Consider the following 25000-nt stretch of genomic DNA (forward strand, 5'->3'; position numbering starts at 1 on the left):
AGCAAGTGAGTGACTGAGTGAGCGAGCGAGCGAGTGAGTGAGTGAGTGACTGAGTGAGCGAGCGAGTGAGTGAGTGAGTGAGCGAGCGAGTGGAGTGAGTGAGTGAGCGAGTGACTGAGTGAGCGAGTGAGCGAGTGAGTGAGTGAGTGAGTGAGTGAGCGAGCGAGTGAGTGAGTGAGTGAGCGAGCGAGTGAGTGAGTGAGTGAGTGAGCGAGTGACTGAGTGAGCGAGCGAGTGAGTGAGTGAGTGAGTGACTGAGTGAGCGAGCGAGTGAGTGAGTGAGTGAGTGAGTGAGTGAGTGACTGAGTGACTGAGTGACTGAGTGGATGTGAGGCGAGAAACGCTTGAAAAGCGCTTTGGATAAAAGCTGTTATATAAATATAAACCTTTAACCTTTTGCTACACAACCATTTTTTTTACACTTTCTGTGTGGCAGTCTGTATTGGTGGTGTGTAGAGCTGTCCCCGAAGCCTGTTTTTGGGCTTCGAACTTTTTTTTATATATAAATATCCTCAAACTAAATCCTCAATTTGAATAGTCATTAATCTGATTAAATTCGTTTTTTTTTTTTTTTTTTTTTTTTATTAAATCAACTTTCTTTAACACTTTGGTTGCCTTGGGTTAAATTAATGATATACCATAGATTGCCAGCGCTATTTGTCTATGGAGAAAGTCCCCTTCTTTGCAGGGCTATAACTTTTTAAATTCTATTGCTAAATTGCCATTATTATGGCCCATTCAAAGTCCTATATGTATTGTTCATTGTGTAGCAACGTTAAACTTTTTCATTCACATATTCATAGTAAAGTATGGTCTAATGTATAAGTATGTTTTCATCTCTTTCTGCAGCTTTCTCCAGAACGTGATATATAGCCCCAAATGCATTATATTGATGATGAAATACAGTTTGATAGCAATCAGCGCGATATAAAAAATTCCAACTAGACGTACTTCTAGAAGTTACTACACGTCATCTGATGTTGACCGGATGGGCGAGGGGGCGTTTATAATTCCGTGGGCAGCGTTATACCAATCATCTAATGTGGGTCAAATGTTGATAATAGCAGTTAGTATCTAAGACGGTAACGTTACACGCTAAAACTCACCCCAGTCTCCGCGCGCCGTTGGGCGATCATCGTCGAGTAGAAATTTTATCATTATGGGATATATTTTTACCCGGTCCATCTCCAGCTTGTATAATGGTATATACGTCCAAATCATGTTGTTTATCGAGTTATTGCCAATCGATCACCGTGTAGCGTGACGAGCCAGAGTCCCATGAACCATAGCGAGCGCCCGGAAGTACTACGGTCGTCATGACAACCTCTATTCAATATCCTGTGTGGCGATTGCGCCGATCGGCCACCAGATGGCGCTCCTGAACCGCCAGAGAGCTCAGTGGGTCCTGCTGGTGGATCTCAGGCCAGCGGAGGGGGAATATGAATCCGATCACAGATTTTTGAAATATTGATATAAGGACGCTGTACAGCGTCCCCCGGCAACTTTAGCATGGCCAGCAAAGACGTGAAAAGACGTGTCCCGGCAGTCAAAGTGTTAATGAATATAACTCATCGGTGTTAATACTATAATATTAGTGTGGCCTAATCTTGACTGCAACTGTGAAGAAAAACCCCACAGAATGAATAGACGCATACATTTTTTAAATAATAATAAAAGATAAAAAAATTCTAAATTCGAATGTTGATTTAGAATTCGAATGCCAACGTAACGAACGAAGGTCCGAACGTTCGGGCTCAACCCTACTGTGTCTCTGTGTGTGTGTGTGTGTGTGTGTGTGTGTGTGTGTGTGTGTGTGTGTGTGTGTGTGTGTGTGTGTGTGTGTGTCTCACCCTCTTGGTTGGCATTGAGCAGGGAGGGGTCAACAGGAGGCACACTTCTGGGCACAGGCACTGGTTTCATGGGTTCTCCTACACACACACACACATACACATACAGAGACACACACACACACATACAGACACACACACACATACAGAGACACACACACACATACAGACACACACACACACATACAGAGACACACACACACATACAGACACACACACACACACACACACACACATACAGAGACACACACACACATACAGACACACATACACACATACAGAGACACACACATACAGACACACAGACACACACATACAGAGACACACACACACATACAGAGACACACACACACACACACACACACACACATACAGAGACACACACACACATACAGACACACACACACATACAGAGACACACACACACACACATACAGAGACACACACACACACACAAAATATAGAGGACATTGTTAATGAGTTTAATCTCGTCTTACATAGAGGTGTATGCCCAGCCCATATGGGCTTACAAGACAAACAATAAGTAGATAATAGTATACTTGACATTGACAATAAGATATATATATATATATATATATATATATAGACCAAGATGGCCACAAAAAAAAGAAAACACAATAAAACGTAATATAACAAGCTGTATGCAATGTATGTAAACAGAGAAACAAGATGAATTCATATAAAATTATATAGGATATAGTGTGTTTTGTCTCGAGCGCCACGCTCTCTCCAAAAATCCTGCAACACTGAAGATATCCTCCACAAAAAAATGTAGGCCCAAATTTGGCTATAAGGAAATGGACCTCCCTGAGGAGGGTGAGACGTCCGATTCGGATTCACCAACAAACAGCAACTCAATGTTCCTCGGTGGAGTTTGAGAGAGTGATGTGCTAGAAGTGGTTAGAAAGTTTAAGAAGAGGATGAGTGATTCAGATCGAGTCGAGTTGTAAAAATGAACATATATTTATTTCTGTGATCACAGAAAAGTCCTCGGTTACAAATCAGAGACAAGTGTACACAAGCGTCTGACCAGGACAGAGACAGAACCTTGGTCAGACGTACAATTAAATACTAGGGATGTCCGATATTATCGGCCGATATCGGCAGTAAAATGTGATATCGGAAAATATCGGCACCGAGAAAAAAACAATAAAAAAAAAAAAAACAATAACAATATATATATTTTTTTACATTTATTTAACCTTTATTTACCCAGGCAAGCAAGTAAGAACCAATTCTTATTTTATTTATTGTCAAAAGTATGCATGTTGGTTTAATTCAACAACAAGAGATATGTAATGTTAATTTTTACTTTTTTAATTATCATATTTTGCACAGATAATGCTTACATTTAGAAAGCCTTTTGAATGCATCCAGTGAAATTATTAGTTACCTGAAATTATTCCGTTTTTTTGGGGGGAAACCCTGCATATATCGGTATCGGTTGATATCGGTATCGGAAATTAAGAGTTGGACAATATCGGAATATCGGTATCGGTAAAAAAGCCAATATCGAGCATCCCTATTAAATACATCACTGAACACGACACGATGCACATTAAGATGACCAAACAGGTAAACATAGATTTAACAGAGAAGAGAAGATCAAACAGAAGATGGGTCTAAGGGTGTGTCGCCCTGACACAAGACTGGAGTCGAGATTAAACAAGAAAAGCACAAGATGTGATTTACTTGGAGATGTCTATCTAAGTCAAACTGTCCTCCCGGCCCTTGAGGTTGTTTTAAGAACATCAGCCAGACTGTCGCCCCAGTGTGTCTTTGGGCTGTAAGTTAACTAGCTAGTGTTAAACTAGTCAAGCCTGTCAGAGATATCATATGTATTTCAACACAGATCTATAATGACATGATAATATTTCTATCACATTAATTGTAATACTATTGACATGTCAACTATAAAAGAAGTATTTGATAGGAATAAGTCGTCTCTTAGAGGAGGGGAGAGAGACAGAGAGGGAGAGAGAGAGAGAGACAGAGAGAGAGAGAGAGAGAGAGAGAGAGAGAGAGAGAGAGAGAGAGAGAGGGGGGGGGGAGAGAGAGACAGATAGGGAGAGAGAGAGAGAGAGAGAAAGGGGGGGAGAGAGACAGAGAGAGAGAGAGAGGGAGAGAGTGAGAGAGTGAAACAGCGAGAGAGAGAGAGAGAGAGAGAGAGAGAGAGAGAGAGAGAGAGAGAGAGAGAGAGAGACAGAGAGTGAGACTTTGTAGAGTGACCAGGAGATAATATTTTAATATTAGTATCCAAATAATGTTGCCATCCTATCATTCTTGAACTGTTCATCCAGTAATATCCTCCATAACAATGCAGCACAGAAAACCTTCTGTTGCTCTGACCACACACACACACACACACGCACACACACACGCACATGCACACACACACACACACGCGCGCCTGAACCAACATGGCTGATGATAATGTTAACACTGTGCATGATTGGATACACACTCCGGGTCTATCAACAACAACACTTCTGGTTGGATCAACATCCCTTGTGGATCTACAGCAGTGATTGGATCAACACAGATACCAAGTGGTCTGGCTGTCTGGCTCCAGGGTGTTGTTCCTCTCAGACCATGCTTTCTGTACCCTAGAGCCCCCTGTGTTAACCCTGTAGTGTGGTAGTGAATGGTTAACCATCTGTAGTGTGGTAGTGAAGGGTTAACCGTCTGTAGTGTGGTAGTGAAAGGTTAACCTTCTGTAGTGTTGTAGTGAAAGGTTAACCTTCTGTAGTGTGGTAGTAAAAGGTTAACCTTCTGTAGTGTGGTAGTGAAAGGGTTAACCTTATGTAGTGTGGTAGTGAAAGGGTTAACCGTCTGTAGTGTGGTAGTGAAGGGTTAACCGTCTGTAGTGTGGTAGTGAAAGGTTTAACCTTCTGTAGTGTGGTAGTGAAAGGATTAACCTTCTGTAGTATGGTAGTGAAAGGGTTAACCTTATGTAGTGTGGTAGTGAAAGGTTAACCTTATGTAGTGTGGTAGTGAAAGGGTTAACCGTCTGTAGTGTGGTAGTGAAAGGTTAACCTTCTGTAGTGTGGTAGTGAAAGGTTAACCTTCTGTAGTGTGGTAGTGAAAGGGTTAACCTTCTGTAGTGTGGTAGTGAAAGGTTAACCTTCTGTAGTGTGGTAGTGAAAGGGTTAACCTTATGTAGTGTGGTAGTGAAAGGTTAACCTTATGTACTGTGGTAGTGAAAGGGTTAACCTTCTGTAGTGTGGTAGTGAAAGGTTAACCTTCTGTAGTGTGGTAGTGAAAGGTTAACCTTCTGTAGTGTGGTAGTGAAAGGTTAACCTTCTGTAGTGTGGTAGTGAAAGGTTAACCTTCTGTAGTGTGGTAGTGAAAGGGTTAACCTTCTGTAGTGTGGTAGTGAAAGGTTAACCTTCTGTAGTGTGGTAGTGAAAGGTTTAACCTTCTGTAGTGTGGTAGTGAAAGGTTAACCTTATGTAGTGTGGTAGTGAAAGGGTTAACCTTCTGTAGTGTGGTAGTGAAAGGTTAACCTTATGTAGTGTGGTAGTGAAAGGTTAACCTTCTGTAGTGTGGTAGTGAAAGGGTTAACCTTCTGTAGTGTGGTAGTGAAAGGTTAACCTTCTGTAGTGTGGTAGTGAAAGGTTAACCTTCTGTAGTGTGGTAGTGAAAGGGTTAACCTTCTGTAGTGTGGTAGTGAAAGGTTAACCGTGAAAGTTAACAGGGACGAGGAGACATAATAGTGATAATCTAGCGTTGATTTCAGGATGATTAGATAATCAGCCGAAAAATTACAACGTGATGACTGGATTACAGTAAAACGCCTTTTTCTCTGCTTTTCCCTGGAGTTACTGAAAAACACCCAAACCATACTCTATTCAAAACGGTATAAAACGGAAATGTACGGATGAAAAAACAATCTGTGTCGGGCATGTTGACTAGAAGCAACTCACTGAGACTCGACGGCGTTATTAGACCCATAGATATATATATATATATATTTTAAGCACTCGCAAAATGTCGCAGTCTAAAACTATATCCATTGAATAAAGACCTGGCGATGAATGGGGTATCAGCGCCCCCTGCTGCTGGCGGTCAATGTGTTAAAGTTCTATTCTATTCTACACACTGAGGGCGGAGACGACCTGCAAGGAGCCGCCGTTCATCAGGAGCAGTTAGGGGTTAAGTGTCTTTGCTCAAGGACACTTCGACACACATGAGCCGGAATCTAACCGGGAACCTTGTGATGATTACCAGACGACCGCTATACCTCCTGAGCCACTGTTGCCCCCTAACCACCGGGCACACCGTGCTCTGTTCGAGTGACTGAGTGTCTGAGTGTGACGAGTGACCACACACACCACACACACCATACACACACACCATACACACACACACACACACACCATACACACACACACAGCGAGTGACCACACACACCACACACACCATACACACACACACAGCGAGTGACCACACACACCATACACACACACACAGCGAGTGACCACACACACCACACACACACACCATACACACAGCGAGTGACCACACACACCACACACACCATACACACACACACACACAGCGAGTGACCACACACACCACACACACACATACACACACATACAGCGAGTGACCACACACACCATACACACACACAGCGAGTGACCACACACACCACACACACCATACACACACACACACACAGCGAGTGACCACACACACACATACACACACACAGCGAGTGACCACACACACCACACACACCATACACACACACACACACAGCGAGTGACCACACACACCACACACACCACACACACAGCGAGTTACACAACACAAAGAGCTGCATGGAGGAAATGATTAGACCACGTCTCACCTGCCAAAGTACACACACACACACACACACACACACACACACACACAAACACACACACACACAGCTTCTCATGGAGTGTGAGACTTAGTCCCAGAGGTGGAGACTTGTTCGATAAGCTGCCATTGTAACCCCCCCCCCCCCCTCTGTCGGGGGACATTCTCCAGAAGGACTCCCAGCGCTCCTCGCTCCTGAGCTCAGGGGGAGAAACCTGCTCCGACGTTTAAGATGCTGCTCCCTCTCCTACAGTTTCCCCAATCTGCACGGAACCTGGTGAACACCACCTGTAGACCAATGTCTACACAGGTATGACTTTTGGTGCCCAGGTGTAATTGACTGTTTATTCACAGTCAAATACAGTAATAATGACTAAATACTATATATACATGTACATTATTGTAGATAATATACAATAATATACTGGCAAAGCCGCTGATGGAATAATGCTGCACATTTTTTTTTATCTACTTTTTCTCCTCCTTTTTCTGTGATTTTCCCAATTTTACCTCTCGTGCCAATTATCCCCTCCCCTGTCTTGATCGTTGTTCGCATGTGCCCCCCACTGGTCGGTCGTAGGGAGGGTTGAAGAATCTATCACGTGTCCCCTCCGATACGTGTGGAGGCAGCCAGCCACTTCTTTTCACCTGCCAGCGCGGACTCTCACTGGCGAGGTGTAACGTGTGGGAGGCTCACACTGACCCCGCCACTTCCTGTCTCTGCTGTGCAGGCGCCCTGACCGACCTGTAGGAGTCGCTGTCCACAACGACCAGACTTCCACCCATCGACTTCCCACCCGCTAACTCTGCCAATTGAGTCAGTATGACGACCGGCCCAAGCCGGAGGCAACGCCGACAGCCGGATTAGATACCGGTGTCTCTCTTGTTGGTGACGAGCGCAATGTCCGCTGCGCCACCCAGCCGCCCTATAATGCTGCAATTTCAATTAAACACAGTAAAGAACTGCTCATTTACGGACAGTATTTTACTCTGAAACACAGTAAACATACTGTAAACAAACAACGTTTTACTGGTGAGGCCGGTGCCAGCAGAACACGTTAAATCCACGTGAAACGTTTTTACAGCGTAATATTAAATGTTGAAATAAATAAATCAAAAGGGGGGGAAAAAAGGGGACATTTATTGGACGGCGTCAAACTGATGGCTACGAACACTTGGCATTAACCAATGAAAGCTCAGCATGAGTGAGGAGTGCATTTAATATCTCAAGCCAAGCAATGTCGGCTGGAAATTAATAGACCCCCAGGGAGATCGTCGTAAAAACAGGGACGGTTAGGCGTCCAGCTCGGTTCTCGACCGCAGTTAATGCAGCTCAGTGAAGTGTACTCCGGAGTGGTGAGGAACAGCGTGGGTTAGGGTTAGCTACTGATCCTGACACCCCCTCAAGACCCCTACGCTCTGCATCTTCTAACTACACACCCTCAAGACCCCTACGCTCTGCCTCTTCTAACTACACACCCTCAAGACCCCTACGCTCTGCATCTTCTAACTACACACCCTCCAGACCCCTACGCTCTGCATCGTCTAACTACACACCCTCAAGACCGCTACGCTCTGCACCTTCTAACTACACACCCTCAAGACCCCTACACTCTGCATCTTCTAACTACACACCCTCAAGACCCCTACGCTCTGCATCTTCTAACTACACACCCTCCAGACCCCTACGCTCTGCATCGTCTAACTACACACCCTCAAGACCGCTACGCTCTGCACCTTCTAACTACACACCCTCAAGACCCCTACGCTCTGCATCTACTAACTACACACCCTCAAGACCCCTAAGCTCTGCATCTTCTAACTACACACCCTCAGGACCCCTACGCTCTACATCTTCTACCTACACACCCTCAAGACCCCTACGCTCTGCATCTTCTAACTACACACCCTCAAGACCCCTACGCTCTGCATCTTCTAACTACACACCCTCAAGACCCCTACGCTCTGCATCTTCTAACTACACACCCTCAAGACCCCTACGCTCTGCATCTTCTAACTACACACCCTCAAGACCCCTACGCTCTGCATATTCTAACTACACACCCTCAAGACCCCTACGCTCTGCATCTTCTAACTACACACCCTCAAGACCCCTATGCTCTGCATCTTCTAACTACACACCCTCAAGACCCCTACACTCTGCATCTTCTAACTACACACCCTCAAGACCCCTTCGCTCTGCATCTTCTAACTACACACCCTCAAGACCCCTACGCTCTGCATCTTCTAACTACACACCCTCAAGACCCCTTCGCTCTGCATCTTCTAACTACACACCCTCAAGACCCCTACGCTCTGCATCTTCTAACTACACACCCTCAAGACCCCTACGCTCTGCATCTTCTAACTACACACCCTCAAGACCCCTACGCTCTGCATCTTCTAACTACACACCCTCAATACCCCTACGCTCTGCATCTTCTAACTACACACCCTCCAGACCCCTACGCTCTGCATCTTCTAACTACACACCCTCAAGACCCCTTCGCTCTGCATCTTCTAACTACACACCCTCAAGACCCCTACGCTCTGCATCTTCTAACTACACACCCTCAAGACCCCTTCGCTCTGCATCTTCTAACTACACACCCTCAAGACCCCTACGCTCTGCATCTTCTAACTACACACCCTCAAGACCCCTACGCTCTGCATCTTCTAACTACACACCCTCCAGACCCCTTCGCTCTGCATCTTCTAACTACACACCCTCAAGACCCCTACGCTCTGCATCTTCTAACTACACACCCTCAAGACCCCTACGCTCTGCATCTTCTAACTACACACCCTCAAGACCCCTACGCTCTGCATCTTCTAACTACACACCCTCAAGACCCCTACGCTCTGCATCTTCTAACTACACACCCTCAAGACCCCTACGCTCTGCATCTTCTAACTACACACCCTCCAGACCCCTACGCTCTGCATCTTCTAACTACACACCCTCCAGACCCCTACGCTCTGCATCTTCTAACTACACACCCTCCAGACCCCTACGCTCTGCATCGTCTAACTACACACCCTCCAGACCCCTACGCTCTGCATCTTCTAACTACACACCCTCCAGACCCCTACGCTCTGCATCTTCTAACTACACACCCTCCAGACCCCTACGCTCTGCATCTTCTAACTACACACCCGCCAGACCCCTTCGCTCTGCATCTTCTAACTACACACCCTCCAGACCCCTTCGCTCTGCATCTTCTAACTACACACCCTCAAGTGTGTGTGTGTATGTATCTGTATGTGTGTGAGAGAGAGTGTGTGTATGTGTGTGAGTGTGAGTGTGAGTGTGTGTGTGTGGGGGTCCTTGTGTACCTGCATGGGGGGGCAGCTCAGCGGGGGTGTTAGCAGGAGCGTGGGCCCCTGGGGGGACGTGGATGTTGTTGTAGTTGGGTGGGGGCCCCGTGAACCCGGGGGTGAACCCGATCCCTGGGGGGGGCCCTCCTGGGCTCCCAAACCCCTGGTCCTGGGGAAACGGAGGGCCCCCTCTGAAGGAACCTCCAGCGCCCTGGTGGGGCCCCGGAGATGAGACAGACGGCCCTGCTCCATACTCATCATCTAGAGAGAGTGAGAGTGAGAGTGAGAGTGAGAGTGAGAGAGAGAGAGAGAGAGAGAGAGAGAGAGAGAGAGAGAGAGAGAGAGAGAGAGAGAGAGCCTAGATTGTAAAGAAGTATTTAAATATCTCTGACTGAGTTTAATCTACTTCCACTCCACTGGAATGTGGTTCCTGGTGGTTTATTCCCATAAAATCAAACCAGATGCCAATAAAATTTATCAGGATACATTTAGCCTGAACAACTCAACACAAAAGTAAGGAGCAAATATTTAATCTCAGTGTGTTCAAACCTCCGTTTCTCTATTACATCAGCACTCGTCATTATTGTGTAAGAAACAGAATGTTACTTTTCAAAAGAGACCAGTGTGCTATAAGTATAAAGTATAATAAATAGCTAATTATTACTTTGGGTATGCAATCGTCAGACGTGTTATGCTAAATGCGGGGTATGCTTGAGCGGTTATGAAGAATGACTTGGAACCCACATGTCAAACAGACCTGGGCCCTCGTTTATCAATGGTGCGTACGCACAGATATGTGCGTAAACCGTGCGTACGGTCATTTCTAAGCAAAAGTGTGGGACTTATCAACATGAACGTGTGCTTGAGATTGTGCGTATATCTACGCACAGCTCAGACCGTGCGTACCTGGCGCCCGGCGGTAGAATATGAAGACTGCAACATAAGACGGACTTTCATGCATTCGTTTCAATAATCAACACTGACGCGTTCTGTATGACCCGTAATTCATTATAGTTAATTGTAAAATAGCGACAGTAGTGTACAGTAATTATTGTCAAACCCTATAGCATTTGGAATAGGTCTTTCTTTCCGAATGAATGCAGCATGGTTTATCTATACAGCGTTATCGGCGGGGAGCTGTTTTCAGATAGGACAGTCTATTTACCAAGAGAACATAATATTAACTAGAGTCCGCTACCCGAGACACATTCTCCTTGATTTGTACCGCAATTTGGGACCCAAATTGGAGCGTGGAACAAAACGCACAAATGCCATCCCCGTGCACATTCAAGTCCTCTCCACCCTCGGGTCTTTGGCCACCGGCACGGTCCATCGTGATATTGGAGATGGATCGAGCGATAGACTGTTACTGTACCACCCATGTAGCTGTCAAAGCTCCATCACAAACTCAGTTATTATGTGAATAGAAAGGGATTCCACTCAGTCAATGTTGCGATGTGCATTTGGCTGACCCATCCCATGGCCGACCCATCCCACCCCGGTCACAGCCTCTTCACCCTGCTCCCCTCTGGGAGAAGGCTGAGGATCCCAAAGGCTGTGAAAGCTCGACACAGACTGAGCTTCTTCCCCTCAGCCGCCAGGCTGATCAATGCCTCAGCCCCCCCCCCCCCCCCCCCCCCCCCCCCCCTCGGTACCCCCCCCCCCCCCCTCTGCCCCCAAGTGACACTGGCACAATGACATTGACTGCACTGCACTAGTCCGTACTGGATCTCTGCACACTTCACTTTATATATATATATATATGTATTTTATTTATTGATTAATCCCCCACTGCACTGTTTTCGTTTCTTGTCTGTGTTGGTGTTTGTTTACTGTGAAAAAAGAAAGAATGCATACACTGTATTGCTGCAACAATTACCAATGTGTTTTACACAAATGGCTCAATAAAGGAATCTGAATCTGAGTCTGACACATGTCGTTGCTGGTGACCGGGAGGAAGGCACACATTGTATAGAATTAAATTGTATTATGTTATTACTGGGGTATCTGTAATTAAAATATCGCTTAAATGCAGGTGATCGGGGTTATCCACTGAAGCCATAGTTAATGACTCTGACCAACCCAACGAACGACCCAACAGGAGCGCAATTATAACGGGCTCACGCGCGAACAAGAGCCCTTTAGAGCGCGGTTGGCCTGCTTGTTTGGCACGGGGGGGCAGACGCAGAACACCCACCTCCAAACGCGATTAAATATTGTTTCAAATAAAAAGCTAAATACTATAGAGCGAGATTGATCACGGAGGACTCGCTCTCAGTGAAGTTTCAAGTCCGCTTAGTCCATTATTCTACATTCCATGGGGGTGTTTCATGACCATATATGGTTAATTAGGGGCGGTTCAGTATGCAAATGTTTACGATCATGCACGAGCATAGACGGTAAGAACATTGGTATTTATCAACACAGTGTACGTACGACCTGCGCACACACGGTTGATAAGTCCCGATTTTTCTGTGCGTAGAGACATTCTAAATTCCGTGCTTAGGAACGAAAATAGAACACTTTCTACGCATTATTGATAAAGGAGGGCCCAGGTCCTTTAAGAAGAACGACTTGGAGCCTCGTGTCAAACAGACCTGGTCCTTTAAGAAGAACGACTTGGAGCCTCGTGTCAAACAGACCAGGTCCTTTAAGAAGAACGACTTGGAGCCTCGTGTCAAACAGACCTGGTCCTTTAAGAAGAACGACTTGGAGCCTCGTGTCAAACAGACCAGGTCCTTTAAGAAGAACGACTTGGAGCCTCGTGTCAAACAGACCAGGTCCTTTAAGAAGAACGACTTGGAGCCTCGTGTCAAACAGACCTGGTCCTTTAAGAAGAACGACTTGGAGCCTCGTGTCAAACAGACCTGGTCCTTTAAGAAGAACGACTTGGAGCCTCGTGTCAAACAGACCAGGTCCTTTAAGAAGAACGACTTGGAGCCTCGTGTCAAACAGACCTGGTCCTTTAAGAAGAACGACTTGGAGCCTTGTGTCAAACAGACCAGGTCCTTTAAGAAGAACGACTTGGAGCCTCGTGTCAAACAGACCAGGTCCTTTAAGAAGAACGACTTGGAGCCTTGTGTCAAACAGACCTGGTCCTTTAAGAAGAACGACTTGGAGCCTCGTGTCAAACAGACCAGGTCCTTTAAGAAGAACGACTTGGAGCCTCGTGTCAAACAGACCAGGTCCTTTAAGAAGAACGACTTGGAGCCTCGTGTCAAACAGACCAGGTCCTTTAAGAAGAACGACTTGGAGCCTTGTGTCAAACAGACCAGGTCCTTTAAGAAGAACGACTTGGAGCCTCGTGTCAAACAGACCAGGTCCTTTAAGAAGAACGACTTGGAGCCTCGTGTCAAACAGACCTGGTCCTTTAAGAAGAACGACTTGGAGCCTCGTGTCAAACAGACCAGGTACTTTAAGAAGAACGACTTGGAGCCTCGTGTCAAACAGACCAGGTCCTTTAAGAAGAACGACTTGGAGCCTCGTGTCAAACAGACCAGGTCCTTTAAGAAGAACGACTTGGAGCCTCGTGTCAAACAGACCAGGTCCTTTAAGAAGAACGACTTGGAGCCTCGTGTCAAACAGACCAGGTACTTTAAGAAGAACGACTTGGAGCCTCGTGTCAAACAGACCAGGTCCTTTAAGAAGAACGACTTGGAGCCTCGTGTCAAACAGACCAGGTCCTTTAAGAAGAACGACTTGGAGCCTAATGTCAAACAGACCTGGTCCTTTAAGAAGAACGACTTGGAGCCTCGTGTCAAACAGACCAGGTCCTTTAAGAAGAACGACTTGGAGCCTCGTGTCAAACAGACCAGGTCCTTTAAGAAGAACGACTTGGAGCCTTGTGTCAAACAGACCAGGTCCTTTAAGAAGAACGACTTGGAGCCTCGTGTCAAACAGACCTGGTCCTTTAAGAAGAACGACTTGGAGCCTCGTGTCAAACAGACCTGGTACTTTAAGAAGAACGACTTGGAGCCTCGTGTCAAACAGACCAGGTCCTTTAAGAAGAACGACTTGGAGCCTCGTGTCAAACAGACCAGGTCCTTTAAGAAGAACGACTTGGAGCCTCGTGTCAAACAGACCAGGTCCTTTAAGAAGAACGACTTGGAGCCTCGTGTCAAACAGACCAGGTCCTTTAAGAAGAACGACTTGGAGCCTCGTGTCAAACAGACCTGGTCCTTTAAGAAGAACGACTTGGAGCCTCGTGTCAAACAGACCAGGTCCTTTAAGAAGAACGACTTGGAGCCTCGTGTCAAACAGACCAGGTCCTTTAAGAAGAACGACTTGGAGCCTCGTGTCAAACAGACCTGGTCCTTTAAGAAGAACGACTTGGAGCCTCGTGTCAAACAGACCTGGTCCTTTAAGAAGAACGACTTGGAGCCTCGTGTCAAACAGACCAGGTCCTTTAAGAAGAACGACTTGGAGCCTCGTGTCAAACAGACCTGGTCCTTTAAGAAGAACGACTTGGAGCCTCGTGTCAAACAGACCTGGTCCTTTAAGAAGAACGACTTGGAGCCTCGTGTCAAACAGACCAGGTCCTTTAAGAAGAATGACTTGGAGCCTCGTGTCAAACAGACCAGGTCCTTTAAGAAGAACGACTTGGAGCCTCGTGTCAAACAGACCAGGTCCTTTAAGAAGAACGACTTGGAGCCTCGTGTCAAACAGACCAGGTCCTTTAAGAAGAACGACTTGGAGCCTCGTGTCAAACAGACCTGGTCCTTTAAGAAGAACGACTTGGAGCCTCGTGTCAAACAGACCTGGTCCTTTAAGAAGAACGACTTGGAGCCTCGTGTCAAACAGACCTGGTCCTTTAAGAAGAACGACTTGGAGCCTCGTGTCAAACAGACCAGGTCCTTTAAGAAGAACGACTTGGAGCCTCGTGTCAAACAGACCAGGTCCTTTAAGAAGAACGACTTGGAGCCTCGTGTCAAACAGACCTGGTCCTTTAAGAATAACGACTTGGAGCCTCGTGTCAAACAGACCTGGTACTTTAAGAAGAACGACTTGGAGCCTCGTGTCAAACAGACCTGGTCCTTTAAGAAGAACGACTTGGAGCCTCGTGTCAAACAGACCAGGTCCTTTAAGAAGAACGACTTGGAGCCTCGTGTCAAACAGACCAGGTCCTTTAAGAAGAACGACTTGGAGCCTCGTGTCAAACAGACCTGGTCCTTTAAGAAGAACGACTTGGAGCCTCGTGTCAAACAGACCAGGTCCTTTAAGAAGAACGACTTGGAGCCTTGTGTCAAACAGACCTGGTCCTTTAAGAAGAACGACTTGGAGCCACGACGTGTCAAACAGACCTGGTCCTTTAAGAAGAACGACTTGGAGCCTCGTGTCAAACAGACCTGGTCCTTTAAGAAGAACGACTTGGAGCCTTGTGTCAAACAGACCAGGTCCTTTAAGAAGAACGACTTGGAGCCTCGTGTCAAACAGACCAGGTCCTTTAAGAAGAACGACTTGGAGCCTCGTGTCAAACAGACCAGGTCCTTTAAGAAGAACGACTTGGAGCCTCGTGTCAAACAGACCTGGTCCTTTAAGAAGAACGACTTGGAGCCTCGTGTCAAACAGACCAGGTCCTTTAAGAAGAACGACTTGGAGACTCGTGTCAAACAGACCAGGTCCTTTAAGAAGAACGACTTGGAGCCTCGTGTCAAACAGACCTGGTCCTTTAAGAAGAACGACTTGGAGCCTCGTGTCAAACAGACCTGGTCCTTTAAGAAGAACGACTTGGAGCCTCGTGTCAAACAGACCAGGTCCTTTAAGAAGAACGACTTGGAGCCTCGTGTCAAACAGACCAGGTCCTTTAAGAAGAACGACTTGGAGCCTCGTGTCAAACAGACCAGGTCCTTTAAGAAGAACGACTTGGAGCCTCGTGTCAAACAGACCAGGTCCTTTAAGAAGAACGACTTGGAGCCTCGTGTCAAACAGACCAGGTCCTTTAAGAAGAACGACTTGGAGCCTCGTGTCAAACAGACCAGGTCCTTTAAGAAGAACGACTTGGAGCCTCGTGTCAAACAGACCTGGTCCTTTAAGAAGAACGACTTGGAGCCTTGTGTCAAACAGACCAGGTCCTTTAAGAAGAACGACTTGGAGCCTCGTGTCAAACAGACCAGGTCCTTTAAGAAGAACGACTTGGAGCCTCGTGTCAAACAGACCTGGTCCTTTAAGAAGAACGACTTGGAGCCTCGTGTCAAACAGACCAGGTCCTTTAAGAAGAACGACTTGGAGCCTCGTGTCAAACAGACCAGGTCCTTTAAGAAGAACGACTTGGAGCCTTGTGTCAAACAGACCAGGTCCTTTAAGAAGAACGACTTGGAGCCTCGTGTCAAACAGACCTGGTCCTTTAAGAAGAACGACTTGGAGCCTCGTGTCAAACAGACCTGGTCCTTTAAGAAGAACGACTTGGAGCCTCGTGTCAAACAGACCTGGTCCTTTAAGAAGAACGACTTGGAGCCTCGTGTCAAACAGACCTGGTCCTTTAAGAAGAACGACTTGGAGCCTCGTGTCAAACAGACCAGGTCCTTTAAGAAGAACGACTTGGAGCCTCGTGTCAAACAGACCTGGTCCTTTAAGAAGAACGACTTGGAGCCTCGTGTCAAACAGACCTGGTCCTTTAAGAAGAACGACTTGGAGCCTCGTGTCAAACAGACCTGGTCATTTAAGAAGAACGACTTGGAGCCTCGTGTCAAACAGACCAGGTCCTTTAAGAAGAACGACTTGGAGCCTCGTGTCAAACAGACCAGGTCCTTTAAGAAGAACGACTTGGAGCCTCGTGTCAAACAGACCTGGTCCTTTAAGAAGAATGACTTGGAGCCTCGTGTCAAACAGACCAGGTCCTTTAAGAAGAACGACTTGGAGCCTCGTGTCAAACAGACCAGGTCCTTTAAGAAGAACGACTTGGAGCCTCGTGTCAAACAGACCAGGTCCTTTAAGAAGAACGACTTGGAGCCTCGTGTCAAACAGACCTGGTCCTTTAAGAAGAACGACTTGGAGCCTCGTGTCAAACAGACCAGGTCCTTTAAGAAGAACGACTTGGAGCCACGTGTCAAACAGACCTGGTCCTTTAAGAAGAACGACTTGGAGCCTTGTGTCAAACAGACCAGGTCCTTTAAGAAGAACGACTTGGAGCCTCGTGTCAAACAGACCTGGTCCTTTAAGAAGAACGACTTGGAGCCTCGTGTCAAACAGACCTGGTCCTTTAAGAAGAACGACTTGGAGCCTCGTGTCAAACAGACCAGGTCCTTTAAGAAGAACGACTTGGAGCCTCGTGTCAAACAGACCAGGTCCTTTAAGAAGAACGACTTGGAGCCTTGTGTCAAACAGACCAGGTCCTTTAAGAAGAACGACTTGGAGCCTCGTGTCAAACAGACCTGGTCCTTTAAGAAGAACGACTTGGAGCCTCGTGTCAAACAGACCAGGTCCTTTAAGAAGAACGACTTGGAGCCTCGTGTCAAACAGACCAGGTCCTTTAAGAAGAACGACTTGGAGCCTCGTGTCAAACAGACCTGGTCCTTTAAGAAGAACGACTTGGAGCCTCGTGTCAAACAGACCAGGTCCTTTAAGAAGAACGACTTGGAGCCTCGTGTCAAACAGACCAGGTCCTTTAAGAAGAACGACTTGGAGCCTCGTGTCAAACAGACCTGGTCCTTTAAGAAGAACGACTTGGAGCCTCGTGTGAAACAGACCAGGTCCTTTAAGAAGAACGACTTGGAGCCTCGTGTCAAACAGACCTGGTCCTTTAAGAAGAACGACTTGGAGCCTCGTGTCAAACAGACCAGGTCCGTTAAGAAGAACGACTTGGAGCCTCGTGTCAAACAGACCAGGTCCTTTAAGAAGAACGACTTGGAGCCTCGTGTCAAACAGACCAGGTCCTTTAAGAAGAACGACTTGGAGCCTTGTGTCAAACAGACCTGGTCCTTTAAGAAGAACGACTTGGAGCCTCGTGTCAAACAGACCAGGTCCTTTAAGAAGAACGACTTGGAGCCTCGTGTCAAACAGACCTGGTCCTTTAAGAAGAACGACTTGGAGCCTCGTGTCAAACAGACCTGGTCCTTTAAGAAGAATGACTTGGAGCCTCGTGTCAAACAGACCTGGTCCTTTAAGAAGAACGACTTGGAGCCTCGTGTCAAACAGACCTGGTCCTTTAAGAAGAACGACTTGGAGCCTCGTGTCAAACAGACCTGGTCCTTTAAGAAGAACGACTTGGAGCCTTGTGTCAAACAGACCAGGTCCTTTAAGAAGAACGACTTGGAGCCTCGTGTCAAACAGACCAGGTCCTTTAAGAAGAACGACTTGGAGCCTTGTGTCAAACAGACCAGGTCCTTTAAGAAGAACGACTTGGAGCCTTGTGTCAAACAGACCAGGTCCTTTAAGAAGAACGACTTGGAGCCTCGTGTCAAACAGACCTGGTCCTTTAAGAAGAACGACTTGGAGCCTCGTGTCAAACAGACCAGGTCCTTTAAGAAGAATGACTTGGAGCCTCGTGTCAAACAGACCAGGTCCTTTAAGAAGAACGACTTGGAGCCTCGTGTCAAACAGACCTGGTCCTTTAAGAAGAACGACTTGGAGCCTCGTGTCAAACAGACCAGGTCCTTTAAGAAGAACGACTTGGAGCCTCGTGTCAAACAGACCAGGTCCTTTAAGAAGAACGACTTGGAGCCTCGTGTCAAACAGACCTGGTCCTTTAAGAAGAACGACTTGGAGCCTCGTGTCAAACAGACCAGGTCCTTTAAGAAGAACGACTTGGAGCCTCGTGTCAAACAGACCAGGTCCTTTAAGAAGAACGACTTGGAGCCTCGTGTCAAACAGACCAGGTCCTTTAAAAAGAACGACTTGGAGCCTCGTGTCAAACAGACCTGGTCCTTTAAGAAGAACGACTTGGAGCCTCGTGTCAAACAGACCAGGTCCTTTAAGAAGAACGACTTGGAGCCTCGTGTCAAACAGACCAGGTCCTTTAAGAAGAACGACTTGGAGCCTCGTGTCAAACAGACCTGGTCCTTTAAGAAGAACGACTTGGAGCCTCGTGTCAAACAGACCTGGTCCTTTAAGAAGAACGACTTGGAGCCTCGTGTCAAACAGACCTGGTCCTTTAAGAAGAACGACTTGGAGCCTCGTGTTAAACAGACCAGGTCATTTAAGAAGAACGACTTGGAGCCTCGTGTCAAACAGACCTGGTCCTTTAAGAAGAACGACTTGGAGCCTCGTGTCAAACAGACCTGGTCCTTTAAGAAGAACGACTTGGAGCCTTGTGTCAAACAGACCAGGTCCTTTAAGAAGAACGACTTGGAGCCTCGTGTCAAACAGACCAGGTCCTTTAAGAAGAACGACTTGGAGCCTCGTGTCAAACAGACCTGGTCCTTTAAGAAGAACGACTTGGAGCCTTGTGTCAAACAGACCTGGTCCTTTAAGAAGAACGACTTGGAGCCTCGTGTCAAACAGACCTGGTCCTTTAAGAAGAACGACTTGGAGCCTCGTGTCAAACAGACCTGGTCCTTTAAGAAGAACGACTTGGAGCCTCGTGTCAAACAGACCAGGTCCTTTAAGAAGAACGACTTGGAGCCTCGTGTCAAACAGACCAGGTCCTTTAAGAAGAACGACTTGGAGCCTTGTGTCAAACAGACCTGGTCCTTTAAGAAGAACGACTTGGAGCCTCGTGTCAAACAGACCTGGTCCTTTAAGAAGAACGACTTGGAGCCTCGTGTCAAACAGACCTGGTCCTTTAAGAAGAACGACTTGGAGCCTCGTGTCAAACAGACCTGGTCCTTTAAGAAGAACGACTTGGAGCCTCGTGTCAAACAGACCAGGTCCTTTAAGAAGAACGACTTGGAGCCTTGTGTCAAACAGACCTGGTCCTTTAAGAAGAACGACTTGGAGCCTCGTGTCAAACAGACCAGGTCCTTTAAGAAGAACGACTTGGAGCCTCGTGTCAAACAGACCTGGTCCTTTAACTCGCTCTGAGTGCAGCAGACTGGTCCTTTAACTCGGACACGCTGAGCGGGGCCGTGAGCCTGTAGCTGAAGGACCTGCAGGTCCCAGAGAGAGGGGGGACTTTATGGGACAGACAAACACCGCTGGCTGAGACCATTAAAGTGACTTTATGACCCAGCTATAAAACTGCATTTCCTCTACAGGAGGACCAGGGTGGTGAGGCAGGATGATGGGCGGGCAGACGGACAGACAGACGGGCAGACGGACATATACTGTAGACACACAGACAGGCAGACAGACGGACAGACAGAGAGAGAGATACAGACAGACACACAGACAGACAGACAGACAGACAGACAGACAGACAGACAGACAGACAGACAGACAGACAGACAGACAGACAGACAGACAGACAGACATATACAGACAGACAGATACAGACAGATCCTGGGCCTGTAGCTCATAAATACACCAGAGTTCTGAAGCAGAAGCAGTTCTGTTGTTCTGTTGATCCACCAAGAGAGGTTAACGGTTATGGTTAAGACATACAGTTAGGGTTAAAGTTAGTTTTAACATTCACTTAACGGTTATGGTTAACCTCTTAACTCAATCAGCGCCAGACGCGAGGAAAGTCGGGTTAACTCGCCAACCGTTCAGCGCCAGACCCGAGTATAGTCAGGTTTTCATCGTTATTTATTTTATTCGATATTTCTATTCATTACAGGCACACGGCCTCGGGGGTTAACATGGGGAATCATCCGGAGATTGCCAAAGTGCAATACCGGTCGCATCCACCCAGGTGGCAGTATCGAGCACCCTTTGAAACCTTATATCTTGGCCTGTGTAACGTTCAAATGTCTCCGGGCGCACTTTTCTTTGTCAGGCGAGTCGAGCGGTTGTCCCAATCACATTGAGAAGCGTCAAATGCCCCCGATGCATCTGTTGTGGTGGATTATGTTGGCGACACGATGGACACCAATACTTGGATCAGACAATTGGAATATTCTTTTTGGGGTACCTCCTAGTGAAGGTAAGGACTAAATTATATCAATCCTGCTTTGATCCAACCATGATCAATCGCAACGTGTGTAACGTTACTCCACAACGTATACCGCTGGTGACGAACTCATCTCTCTCTCTCTCTCTCTCTGTCTCACTCTGTATCTCTCTGTCTCACTCTGTATCTCTCTGTCTCACTCTCGCTGTCTCACTCTCGCTGTCTCACTCTCTCTGTCTCACTCTGTCTATCTCTGTCTCTCTCTCTGTCTCACTCCGTCTCTCTCTGTCTCACTCTGTCTCTCTCTGTATCTCTCTGTATCTCTCACTCTGTCTCTCTCTGTCTCACTCTGTCTCACTCTCTCTGTCTCTCTCTCTCTCTCTCTCTCTCTCTCTCTCTCTCTCTCTCTCTCTCTCTCTCTGTCTCTCTGTCTCACTATGTCTCTCTCTGTCTCACTCTGTCTCTCTCTCTCTCTGTCTCTATCTGTCTCACTTTGTTTCACTCTCTCTGTCTCTCTCTGTCTCACTCTGTCTCAGCTCTCTCTCTCTCTCTGTCTCACTATCTCTCTCTGTCTCACGCTCTCTCTCTCTCTATCTCTCTCTCTCTCTGTCTCACTCTCTCTGTCTCACTATCTATCTCTGTCTCACTCTGTCTCTCTCTGTCTCACTCTGTCTCTCTCTGTATCTCTCTCTCTCTATGTCTGTCTCTCTCTGTCTCTCTCTCTCTCTCTCTCTCTCTCTCTGTCTCACTCTCTCTCTATGTCTCACTCTATCTCTATCTGTCTCTCTCTGTCTCACTCTCTCTCTCTGTCTCACTCGGTATTTCTCTGTCTCACTCTCTGTCTCACTCTCTCTATCTCTGTCTCACTCTCTCTCTCTCTCTCTCTCTGTCTCACTCTCTCTCAGCTCACTCTGTCTATCTCTGTCTCACTCTATCTCTCTATCTGTCTCTCTCTGTCTCTATCTGTCTCTCTCTCTGTCTCACTCTCTCTCTCTGTCTCACTCTCTCTCTCTCTGTCTCTCTATGTCTCTCTCTGTCTCTCTCTCTCTCTGTCTCACTCGGTCTCTCTCTGTCTCTCTCTCTGTCTCACTCTCTCTCTGTCTCACTCTCTCTGTCTCTCTCTGTCTCACTCTCTCTCAGCTCACTCTGTCTCTCACTCTCTCTGTCTCACTCACTCTGTCTCTCTCTGTCTCACTGTCTCACTCTCTCTGTCTCACTCACTCTGTATCTCTCTGTCTCACTCACTCCGTCTCTCTCACTCTCTCTGTCTCTCTCTCTGTCTCACTCACTCTCTCTGTCTCTCTCACTCTCTCTGTCTCTCTCTCTCTCTCTGTCTCACTCTCTCTGTCTCACTCTCTCTCAGCTCCCTGTGTCTGGAGCAGCTCAGGGTTGGGTTGTCATGACGACATCATGACATCATGACAGAGAGGAGGAGGGGCTCACAGCTACAGATCATCTGCCTGCTGTACAGACTGGGCGAGAGAGCTTCAGAGTGAACCAGAGCTTCTCTCTCTCTCTCATGAAAACATACATTCTATACACATGATCAGTGTGTGTGTGTGTGTGTGTGTGTGTGTGTGTGTGTGTGTGTGTGTGTGTGTGTGTGTGTGTGATTAGTCTCTAGACCATTTCCTCTGAGGGCCAAGATAGACTAAGGCCATGGTTAGACTAGTGTATTTGTGGCGTTTTTTTATACGTTTTTGAATACGTTTCATGTCCCTATTACACAGAAATGCGTTTTTTGGCGTTTTTTTGTGGATACGGCTGAAACGCAAAATTGTGTTTGCGTTTTGGAGAAACGCTAAAAAACGCGCCGACAACAGCGTGTAGTCTGCACGGAGCCGTTGTTGCGAAAACGCCCATGCGCAGTAGATACCATCTGCGTGCCCTTCCGGTGACAACAGTGTGTGTGTTTGGGACATAGCTCCGTGTCCCAAATAGCTTCAGCTACCATGTGTTGTCAAGTTATTGTTATAAGGACCCCAGTCCAAGCTACAACAGTCTGCATTCCCTTAACAATTGTTTGTATTGAGCCGTATTGTATTGTACCCATATGCAATATGTTAAATAAAGTTTACATCCATTCATTCTGCTAGCATTACCGATTGCATGAGCAGCTGGCTAACGTGAGCTATCAGGATTCAGACCCTGTTAGCTCAGAGCTCCTCTTTCAACTTAACATCTATTCACCTTTGTTTAATACACACAGCGTTGTCTCTAATGTTATCTAACTACTGATAGCTCGCGATATCATCAGTTTGGTGCTGGCTAAGTAGCGTGAGCTAACGTTAGCTTCTAGCCACAATGCTATATTGTTATAATGGCATACTCCATTGACGTTAGCATGCAGCTAACAATGCTACGATCTTTTTTTAGACTAAACTATCCGCTCTTGGTGGTCACTTGTGTTGATGTTAGTTTTGTTTCATCAACAAATGACAGGCAGAACACACAGTGAATGTATCCGTTTTGTTTATTGCACTTTTATTAGGCTTTGCTGAAAAAGAATTGCTGCATTGGGTAACTAGGCAAAAGATGGTGGCCGCCTTGTTGACATTTGCTTTGCAGGCACATTCAAGTTCTGATTGGTTGAAATTGCCTTCATGTTTGCCACCTACTGCCACCTACTGCTTTGGCAGTGTACTACATCAGTGTGCTCGGGTGACAAAAACGAAAAAAAAACGAAGTGTGACTCGAGGCGCACAACGTCGCGGCGAAACGCATATGACAACAATACGAAGATGATACGAAAGGTGTAACCGCACCCTAACATGGCTGGGTGGAGTACAGGAGAGAGAGAGAGAGAGAGAGAGAGAGAGAGAGAGAGAGAGAGAGAGAGAGAGAGAGAGAGAGAGAGCGAGAGCGAGAGCGAGAGCGAGAGCGAGAGCGAGCGAGAGAGAGACAGAGTGAGACAGAGAGAGTGAGAGAGCGAGAGAGAGAGCAAGAGCGAGAGACAGACAGACAGACAGACATACAGACAGAGAGATAGAAAGAGATAGAGACAGACAGACAGAGAGATAGAGAGAGATAGAGAGAGATAGAGAGAGAGAGAGAGAGAGAGAGAGAGAGCGAGAGAGAGAGAGAGAGAGAGAGAGAGAGAGAGAGAGAGAGAGAGAGAGAGAGAGAGAGAGAGAGAGAGAGAGAGAGAGAGAGAGAGAGACACTACGATTAAAGTTGGGTTAACAGGAAAATAAAAATGAGTTGAGTCACCAGAAACATGGCCACATTTTTGTGGCCACGGGATTGTGGGGCGTCAGATCCCTATTGATTGACAGCTCCCTTTCAGCTCAAGTTCTCTCTCTCTCTCTCTCTCGCTCTCTCTCTCTCTCTCTCTCTCTCTCTTTGTTCAATACGGTGCATTTTTATTTAGAAGGAGATTATTTTATTGTCAATGTACATAAGGCAATTGAAATGTGTCTTTTCGGATATCCCTCCTAATTACACACAGTCCTCATATCCCTCCTAGTTACACACACAGTCCTCATATCCCTCCTAGTTACACACAGTCCTCATATCCCTCCTAGTTACACACAGTCCTCATATCCCTCCTAGTTACACACAGTCCTCATATCCCTCCTAGTTACACACAGTCCTCATATCCCTCCTAGTGACACACAGTCCTCATATCCCTCCTAGTTACACATGGTCCTCATATCCCTCCTAGTTACACACAGTCCTCATATCCCTCCTAGTTACACACAGTCCTCATATCTCTCCTAGTTACAGACAGTCCTCATATCCCTCCTAGTTACACACAGTCCTCATATCCCTCCTAGTTACACACAGTCCTCATATCTCTCCTAGTTACACAGTCCTCATATCCCTCCTAGTTACACACAGTCATCATATCCCTCCTAGTTACACACAGTCCTCATATCCCTCCTAGTGACACACAGTCCTCATATCCCTTCTAGTTACACACGGTCCTCATATCCCTCCTAGTTACACACAGTCCTCATATCCCTCCTAGTGACACACAGTCCTCATATCCCTCCTAGTTACACACAGTCCTCATATCCCTCCTAGTTACACACAGTCCTCA

At 46.8% G+C, this 25000-nt stretch overlaps 1 protein-coding gene across 1 annotated transcript in view; it reads right to left on the reverse strand.

Moving 5' to 3' along the window:
- vta1 (vesicle (multivesicular body) trafficking 1) overlaps positions 1-25000 on the reverse strand; it is a gene marked incomplete at its 5' end in the record, with an annotated part of 35017 nt that overhangs the window by 6226 nt on the left and 3791 nt on the right. The window contains 2 exons of the mRNA XM_084314083.1: positions 1851-1928; positions 10053-10295. Coding sequence (XP_084170209.1) covers positions 1851-1928; positions 10053-10295 — 321 coding nt within the window. The remainder of the gene's footprint in view (positions 1-1850; positions 1929-10052; positions 10296-25000) is intronic.

This window comes from Notolepis coatsorum (assembly GCF_963971535.1).
Source record: "Notolepis coatsorum genome assembly, chromosome: 5".
Lineage (NCBI taxonomy): Eukaryota > Metazoa > Chordata > Actinopteri > Aulopiformes > Paralepididae > Notolepis > Notolepis coatsorum.